This window comes from Pteropus medius, unplaced genomic scaffold, assembly GCF_902729225.1.
Source record: "Pteropus medius unplaced genomic scaffold, Ma_sr-lr_union100, whole genome shotgun sequence".
NCBI classification, from domain to species: Eukaryota; Metazoa; Chordata; class Mammalia; order Chiroptera; family Pteropodidae; genus Pteropus; species Pteropus medius.
This window is the reverse complement of record NW_024351731.1, coordinates 6,620,111-6,629,446: the sequence shown is the minus strand read 5'-3', so window position 1 is coordinate 6,629,446 and position 9,336 is coordinate 6,620,111. Positions and strand designations below refer to the sequence as shown.

At 68.4% G+C, this 9,336-nt stretch overlaps 1 protein-coding gene across 1 annotated transcript in view; it reads right to left on the bottom strand.

Annotated features, from left to right (window-relative positions):
- Positions 1-9,336, bottom strand: part of ADGRB1 (adhesion G protein-coupled receptor B1) — a 60,848-nt gene that overhangs the window by 23,849 nt on the left and 27,663 nt on the right. Inside the window, exon 17 of the mRNA XM_039846214.1 lies at positions 2,409-2,550. Within this exon, the coding sequence (XP_039702148.1) occupies positions 2,409-2,550 (142 nt within the window). The remainder of the gene's footprint in view (positions 1-2,408; positions 2,551-9,336) is intronic.

The following is a 9,336-nucleotide window of genomic DNA, read 5'->3' as shown; positions in this document are numbered from 1 at the left end:
GGGGTCTGGTGCGGGCTCCAGCCCCAGGCACGCAGAAGGCTCAGCACAGAGCGTGGGCTGCGTGACAGCCCTCTCGCCTTGGCTCTCGGTCCCTCCCCACCTGGCATCTCTGGGGTCACCTCTGACTGGGGCCAGAGCTGGCAAGGAAACCAGAAGGCGGAAGTGATGGGCTGGACGGCAGGTGAGCAGCAGGCGGGAGGCGGAGCCCACCTAGCTCCTTCCACACTCCTGCCCTGAGATCGTGCCGTGCCCTCGAGAGAGTCACAGAACCAGACAGAGCTGCTATTCCAGCTCACGGACGAGGAAACCGAGGCTCGGCATGGCTTGGCAGCCTGTCTTCGGCCCCACAGCCAGTGGGTAGCTCTGTGGCCTCTGTGAGCTCCTGGGCCCTCGGCCTCAGCTGCCTCTTCCGGGGTACGGAGATGCCCGACCCACCGCCTGTGCCCCACCTCCGCGTATACCGACGGGGCAGGTCAGGCTGACGCCGCAAGTCTGCCCCCAACTCACCGCCCCTGCCAACCCACCGCCCCTGCCCGCCACGCCCCCACGGAGCAGGGCTCGGTGCTGTCCGCCCTCCGCGTGCAGTGGGCCCTGTTGCTCGCCCTGGCAGGCGCCTGGCCCGGGGCAGGTTTCCTAGAGTGCCCCGCTGGCCTCAAGCCCCATCGCTCCCCGGTCTCACTGGTCCAAGCACCCACGCACGCACACACTGTGCCCTGCCCGTCCCCGAGCTCGGCCCCCGCCTGGTCGGGAGCAAGGTGTCACCTGCAGGATGCCCAGGGCTCTCCTCCAGCTGGTTTCCTCCTCATTGCCACCCTGAGCGGCTCGGGATCACCTCCACTCTACGGGGGCGGAAACGGGGGCTCAGGGACTAAGGCCCACCCGGGGTCACCGTGTGTAAGGGACAAGCCTGAGTTTCCACTGAACCAACACCGGTCTCTGGGCCGGGGCCTGGGCTGGGAGAGGGGATGTGGGGCATGCAACCCACTGCAGACCCTCCCAGGCCCTGGCGTCTCTCACACCCGTGGCACCACGGCTAGCCCTGCCCGGCTCACTCCGGCCTCAGGGGACCTAGGAAGCCCCGGACTCATCCGTTGCTCCCTCGTGCAGCGAAGCCAGCTGCTTTGGCACCGATGACCACCTGTGCACAAAGCTGCCTGCTTCAGGGAGCCTCCGCTGCCACGAGGGTCCTGCCCTTACAGCCAGCGAGACGAGCGGGGACAGCCGGCCACAGGGACAGCCCGATGGGGGAGGGCACGCCGGATCAGGGCCAAGACCACAGACCCGTCCATGCAGAGCCACCTTACGACCTTGGGCCCAGGCCCCTCGCCACGCCTCGGTTTCCCTGCCTGTCAACAGAGAAGCTCACTGTCAGCGACCTCGAAGGTCCTGTCCGGCTCTGACCCTGTAGGGGACCCTAGCTGACAATGCCACCCTCCTTACACCTGTCCCAGAAAAGAAAGTAGGCAAAACATTCTCAGAAAGGCCTAGAGCCACCTTCCACGTTGAACCTGGGGTCCCCTGAACAGAATGCTGTGCCGTCCTAGCCAATGAGGGCCAGCCACCCCGAAAACCCAGGAAAGCCACGTCCCCCACACCAGTCTGTCCTTCATATCTGCTGCCCACACCAGGCCTGGGCAGGGAGACTCAGTGAGTGAAGACCCTGGCCCCTTCCATCCTCTGCAGATGGGGCCTTCCTGGGACCTGGGAATGCAGCCTGGATGGGGAGAGAGCACCCACCAGTCCCAGTGGGCTGGGCACAGCACCCAGGGCTCCAGCCAGAGAGCTGGCCCCAGATGCCGTTGTCATAGAAACTGGCAGCCCCCACAAGAACCAGGGAACAAAAAGGAGGCCCCTGCGATAATGGGGCCTTCATGGGGAGGCTGTGGACCTGGGCCAAGCTCGCACCCCTGGCCACCCCAGAACCCCTATCTGGGACACAGCCGCCTCCACAGACGGGAATCCACGAGGTGCGTGGAGAAAGGCGCGGATGAAGGTGGCCTGGGACCCTTCCCAGCTGACAGAGACCACAATCAGGTGAAAGAGCCTGCCCGGCCTCCCCCACGCCTGCGGCCTGGCCCGACTGGCTCCTCTGGGGATCCGCTCCCTCCAAGGTCCCAGGCCCCCAAGGAGAGTGGGGGAGACTCACCCATCAGTCACTCCCGGGGCCCCAGCCTGGCTCTGCCCGGCAGCCCCCAACTTCACACTGCCACCCACTCCGCTCCCGCCCACCCTCTCCAGAGGCCGGGCCCCGCGGCCAGGCCCCGGGGGCTGCGGAGCGCACAGACCCCTCCCCACCAGCCGCCAGTCCCGCCCCCCGCGCGCGCGCGCGCCCGCCGGCCCGAGGCGACGGCGCGCGCCGAAGCCCCCTGCGCGCCCCCGCCCGCCCTCGCGTCCCCGCGGGGTCTCACCGCGTCGGCGCTGAGCTGGGCTAAGATGGCGAAGGTGGAGAGCCGGTCACAGAGGCAGCGAGTCCGGAGGGCGTCGAGGGGCACCGTGCGGCAGCCGCGCCACGACCAGGGCCCGAGCTGCGGGGGGGCGGGGGAGGAGGGTCTGGGGGAGACAGGGCAGCGTGAGCGGCGGCTCTCAGCCTCGGCTCGGCCCCCGCCCGGCCCCGCCCCGGGCCCGTCCCGGCCGCGCACCTGCACCTGTGCCCGCGGCCGCGCGCCCGCCCGGCCGCCGGCCCCCGGAGCCCCGCGCCCCATGGCAGCCGCCGCGGAGCCACGGGAGAGCGACTCGCGGGAACGCGGGCCGAGCCGGAGAGCGCCCCGCCCGCCGCGCCGCCCCAGCGCCGCCCGGAGCCGAGGGGGCGGCCAGCCAGGCGGCGGGGGCGGCGCGGGGCGCACGTGGGCGGGGAGCAGCGGCCGGGGGCGCTTGACGCGGGAGGGGCCGCCCCTGCCCCTCCGCCCCTACAGCCCCGGGGCGCTGCTCTGGTGACCTTGGGGCCGCCCCATCCCCCACATCCACCAGCCCCTGGCTCCCTCGTCGCCCCAGGTACTCTGCGAGCCCCCTTCAGGTGTGACCCGGGTCTCTCCTGCTGCAGATAGGCCTGCGATTGCTCTGTCCCCACCGAAACACAAGGGACCTTAGGCCCTCAGTGCCCGGAGCTGAGCTGCGAACCTGTCCTCACTGATCCAAGTCCCCACCCCCACCCCTCCAAGGCCAGCTGGCACATCCAGGAACTTGGGAGCGTCCAGCCCGGGGCTGGCCTCAGAAGGTGCCCATGGGTGCCCACCACAGGGCTCTGGGCCTGCAGCATGCGGGGCCTCCAGGCTGCGGGAAGAGGCAAGAACGAAACTGCCCTTCACCGGTCACAGCGGTGAGCAGTCCGGTTCCGAGGCCGCCCCTGCCCAGGGCTCGGGGGAGCTGCAGGACTGTGCAGCCGGGGTCCCCCCAGCCCGCCCCACAGCCTGGCACCGTTTCACCCCTTCCCAGCCAAGTACCCGGGGCTGCGAGGTGCCTTCGGTGCGGAAGGTGGGCTGGGGGCCCGGCTGCTGCCCACCCCGAGGAGACCGATCCGCAGGCACACGCACAGCACTGCCTCTGCTCAACGTCTGGGTTTGCAAACGGCCAGTCTTGGCTGCCTCCTTGCTATGTCACCTCAGGAATTTACCGAACCCCTTTCCCCAGCTCCAGAATCCTCATCTCTAAGGTGGGGAGGGGGCGCACGCCCACTGAGCGCTCAGCACAGGGCTTGCCAGGAGGCGTTAGCATCCGTGGGAAGGGCTGGATGCCGGGAGGTTACACAATCTCCTCTCTGAGCTTCAGGCCCCAGGGGAGGAGGAACAGCTCTGGGCCCGGAGGCCGCCCTCACATCTGCTTCCTCCCCTCATCGTCTCCCGAAGGGGAAGGACCTGCTCTGCTTCACAGAGGAGGAAAACTGAGGCCCAAGGGAGACGAAACGTGCCCCAGGTGACGGCGAGGCAGAGCCGCCCTGGGAACCAGGCGTCGGCCGGGCTCGGTGGGGGCTCGGCGGGGCTGTGTGGCCCGGAAGCGCCCCCGCCCCCCGCCCTGGCCTGTCTGCTCATCTCTGAGGTGCAGTGAGAGGACCGGACAGCCCTCTCATGGCCCTGCGCCCTGAGCCCAGGGGGCCGGGGTTTTGGGGGGCCCGAAGCTCATCCATTTCAGGGGCCCTCCACAGAAAGAATGCAGAAGTCAGCATTTGGCACAGAGGGCCCCGGAGCTTCTGCCGCTGGCTCCAGGGACGTTTCTGCGTGAGCCTCGCGGCCTCAGCCCACCCGCACCTCTGCTGGCCTGGGAGGAGCCAAGGCGTCCCCAGCCACACAGCACAGCGGCGCCGGGCAGGGCCAGTGGGACGGAGGCCAGGGACTCGGCTGCCTGTGCGGCCCCAGCTCCCGGTCTGCATGTCCCCAGCTCAGAGGGGAGCAAAGGTCAGAACCTCTTAGCGCCGGCAGAGACCCCTCCCTCCTGTCCTCCCCTCCTCCCTTCCCTTCTCAGGAGGAAGGAGAACCCCACCACCCCCAGAGCCAGAAACCAGACCTGGGTGGTGCAGGGGACGGGAAAGGGGCATGGGGCCTGGGCGGTCCCGGAGCCGTGGCCCAGTCACCGAGGCCTCGCTCCGCTGCCCCACGTGCGCCCTGCTCACCGTCCCCCTTCATCCCTCAGAACCATGCAGCTCCCACGGCGCCCCCGCGTCCCCCACCCCCCGCCACCAGGAGTGCCCTGTCCTCACGCCCGGGGCTGTCCACCTGCAGCCCTGCAGGAGCCAGCCACTGACCAGACGCCGAGACGGCCACGCAGCCCAGGCCAGAGACACGGAAACAACGCGCTCCGAGGAAGAGTCCTTTAGGCCATTTCCGTCTGCAGACAGAGTCCCTCTCCCAAGCCGACCGGCCTGCCAATGACAGCGGCCATGTGGCTGCTCTTCAGAGCGGGCCTCTGTGGCCGACCCGTCCCGGGTTCGAATCCCAGCTCTGCTCGTGGGCCCGGCACCGACACGCCTCCGCCTTCCGTCTCCGAGTGGAGAGCCCCGGACTCCCGCCTGCCCGAGGGCCTCTGGGAGGCCCGGGAGGGCACGGCACCCCGAGGCCGGGGGTGAGGGGAGCAGGCTGGCCAGGCCCAGCAGCCTGGCAGTTTCCCAGCCAGTGCTGGCGGGTCTGCAGGGCGCCAGGCAGACAGCTGCCGGCCACCTCCTGGGAGAATGCCAGCCCAGGCCGGTGGCTGGTCCCCGGGGCTTCTGCTGTGGGCACTAATTAATTACCAGCCTCTCAGGGGCGGGGAGAGCGGAGGGTGGCTGCCCGCTCTGCTAAGAGGTCCGGCTCGGGCCGCCACTGCAGCCTCAAGCCATGGCGGGCATGAGGGGGCATCTGCCTCTGGTCCACAGAACCAGCTGGCCCGGCTGGCAGCCCAGGAGGTGGGCAGCTCCTGGTCATTCCGAAGGCTGCCTGGACCCAGGGGCTGGGGCCGGGGCTCACCCAGACCGTGCGGGACTGCACTGCAGGCTCCCGGCCTCGGCCTCTCCCAGCGATGGCCCCTTGGCGATCTGTGTCAGGGTGGCGTGCTCAGGCGCCCGATGACCCGGAGCACGGGCTCAGAGTCCCTCTCCTCATCCCCTCCCCACCTCGATATTGACGGCTTTCTGTGCATTTTATCATTTGACTTTTTCGGTAACCCTCAGCTCAGCCGTGTAGATAAAGAACCTGAGGCTCAGAGAGGTGGCACCATTGCGCAAGGCCCCAGGGCGACACAGTAGGCGGCCGGGGTTCCTGTTCTCGCCGGCCCCCTGCCCCTGGCCTATGGCATCTGAACCACCGACTCTGAAGAGCAGATCTGAGAGAGACCCTCAGGGTAAACTAGGACCAGTCCGGACGGAGGGGCGACCTGCCCGAGGCCCCACCCTAAGCCTGGCAGGTGGAGGTGTCCCATGGGGCCGCCGAGCTTTCCTTGAGCAGGACGAGGGGTGGGCGGCCCCTGACCTGAGGGCCATCTTGAGGCCCAGGCACACCCTGACCCGGGAAGGGCTGGGGGCCTCAACCCTCCTTCCCGCAAGACCTCCAGGACGCGTCCTCACCGCCCCCGGCACCGAGGGTCTCTGCCACGGCTAAGCAAGTTCCTCCTGCTGCCGGGACCTGTTCCATCTCTGCCCCACGGGCAGGCCGTCCCTCCCCCCTGCGCACGCTGACCGTGTCACACGTGGGAGACCGTTTGCCACCTCTTGTCTGAGCTTCACATACTTGGAGTATCTGGGTCACAGAGCCAGCCGTCCCCCCACCCCCCCACCGGGCCCAGGCCTGAGGAATCTGGGCCAGCGACACCTGCGTCTCCCTTACTCGCCCAGAGTGAGAGAAGGCGCTGGTCAGGGTCCCTCCCAGGACCAGGGGCCTGGGCCGAGGTTTAGAGAAGGGGCCCCCGGCCGCCTCGGAGCAGGACTCCCAGAGGGGGCCGCAGGCCACCGTCAGCTCCCAGGCTCTGCCTGGTTCTCCTACCATGACGGTCCTGCTCTGTGTCCTCGCCTGGGAGGGCAGGACTGGGCTTGGCCGCTCCTCCTGCTGCCAGCGCACCGGGGGGGCGGGGGGGAGCAGGTGCTCGGCCCCTCTAAGCTCCCCCTGGCCCGTCGCTCCCACCCTGGAGGCCGCCTCTGTCCCTGAAGCTGACCCATCGGCGAAGGCGACTGGCCTTCCTTTCACAGTGGGTCGAGTCCAGCTGCGGCTCACTCCCCGTGGCCGCCAGCCTGGTGGGGCCCCCGCCCGCACGTCCGGGCCACTGAGGCCGCTGGCCCGTGAGCGTCCAGGCGCCCTCCACGCAGGGCCGGCGCCGCCATTTGGAAGAGGCCAGGCCGCTTCGTCCTCTGCTCAGAACCCTCGCACAGCGCCCTCCCCACTCAGAGCAAGCACCCTGCTGCCCTCCGGGACCCAAGGGTCCCTGGGGACCGGCCCAGCCTCCCTGACCCAAGCCCTCCAGCCTCCCCCTAAGCGCACCCCTGCGGTCACATTCAGGCTGTGAACCCAAGTCCTTGCAGCGCCCGCCCCCCCGCAGCAGGTCCCGGCCCAGTGCCGACCACCACCTCATTTCGCCCTTGTCACCCACCACAAGGCCACAGCCAGGTCCCGGTGTCCCCAGGCGAGGGTGGCAGAGGCGGCCACCCAGCCCCCAGCACCAGTAGGGTAGAGGGGTGCAGGCCTGGGCCTCCTCCAGCTCAGGCAGCCCCCCAAGGCGCCTGTCTGGGCCCGGAGGGTGGGAGCCAGGGGTGTCGGAGGCCTGGGGAGGAGGCTCAGCCCTCCTGTCCCCTGCCAGTGCCCAGAGGGCGCTCATCCAGTCCACCCCAAGACGGGGGAGGCTGGGCAGCCAGGCCTGTGCCTGGCCTCGGGCAAATCCCTCCTGTCGCCCTGGTGTGGTGGACTCAAACCCTCACCCCACACACTGTTTAGGGAGAGCACAGGGGCACAGTGCCCGTGGCAGGGCTCGGCACACTCACGGGACATCAGGGGACAGTAACACACGGGGCCACTGAGAGCCCCGCCCACCCTGAGCCATGGCCTTCGCTGCATTCACGATGCCAGCCCACGGAGCAGGTGCTATTATGGGACTATACCCATCAGAGTCCCCTGGGGTTTGATGGGCTAATTCACACTGGAGTGTGAATGACTCATAGGTGTCCTCCCACACGGCAGAAAGAAGCGGGAGTGGGCACAGCACACCCCAGTGGGGGAACAAGGAGTGGGCACGGCGTCTCTGCAGGCAGGGGCTTCTGGAAGTCCCTCAAAATCTCACAGCCTGGCCTTCAAGATCCTCAGTGGGCGGCCTCCATTGGTGCTCCCTAAATCAGCCATCCCCGGCCCCAGCCGCGCGAAATCGCACTCTGCTCGTCAGGAGTGCCCACCTCCCGCCTCCGCCTCCTGGCTGCTGAGCCACAGATCAAGGCTGGGGCTGGATCTGCTCCTGCCCGTGCAACCCGAGTCCCTGCACGTGGCACGGAACCCTCCATCAGGCCCAGCCTGCCGTTGCCCTGGGCCCCACCTCACCCAGCAGCCGAAACTGATCCTGATTCCCCAGACCCCCGTTGGCCCTGGCGGCCCTGCCTGTACAGTCAGGACCAGACAGGACCACAGGTGACCCAGGACGCAGGTGCCTCTCCTGCCTCCAGGCCTTGATCTTGGCTGGTCCCTCTGACCACATGTCTCGGGGCTGCAAGCTGACCCAGCCTCGTCCTTCAGGGATCCTCAGAGTAGATGCATCTCCAAGAAGCCTCCTCGGCCTCCGCCTGCACGCCCAGTCCCATCTGGCTGCCAGTGACCGAGACCGCCCAGGGCAGTCCACGGCAGCTCCATCCCGTCCTGGTTCAGGGCCTGGGAGCAATGCCAGTGACCGGGGGGGCCTGGGGGCTGGACGCCTGCCTGACCTGGGTCCTGCTGGGAGGGCTGCCAGGTGAGACCCGCGCCCCCTTAGGGCCTGTGTTCCTTTCAGGGTCGACAGTGTCTGAGCCTCGCTCAGCATCCCTGTGTCTGTGACCAGAACCTCCAGGGCTTCTCATGTCCCCACAATCCGAGATGCCAATCTTCCTGCTCCCTGCCACCGGCGCCGGCCACACTCTGAGTCAGGGCTTCGAGCCGCAGGCCTGCCCTGGGCTGGAAACCTGGCCCTCCCCAGTCCCCTGCTCTCATCCCGTCGCACCCCATCCGACCAGACAGGGACACGGAGGCACAGCGCAGTCTGCCAGGCAGACCCGGGCTTCTGGAGAGGGTCGGGCCCTGGGCTGCCCAGCCCACGAGGAAGTGATCCGGCCTGGGCGGGCTAGGGTCCTGCTGATGCCACTCCACCTGCCGGCTCTTCCCGGCTCAGAGTCCGGCTCAGGGATCCTACCTAGGCCCTTTGCCCCTCACTCATGGCTTCACCTCTCGTCCAGCTCTGCCTGGCCTGTCATTCACCCCTGCCAACACCCATACCCTTTCACGCCTCAGCCACTGGTACAGCTGGGGTTCCAGCCGGCATGCTCACTCATTCATCCAGCAAGCACCTCCCTGGCCCACCCGTGCTAGCCCCTGTGCCGGGCACTGGGCACCCTGCAGGCACTCCTCCCGCTCCAGCAGACCCCCGGCCTCACCACCCATCACAGCCGGCCCAGCCTGTCTCCTCCAAGACACCCTCGCAGACCGCTGTGGCCGCAGGAGCTCGCCCCTCTGCTGTCTGGTTCTCTCACTGGGCTATGGGTGTCGTGGTTCCCGTGGGGAGGGCACCTCAAACTCCCGAGAGCCGAGCCCACCACCAGCACCACCTTAACTGTCACCACAGCTTCCACCTTCATAGCTATCGCTGAAACTGCCACCAACAATGACAACATCGCCATCAACACCAACAACGCAGTCATTATCACCGCCATCA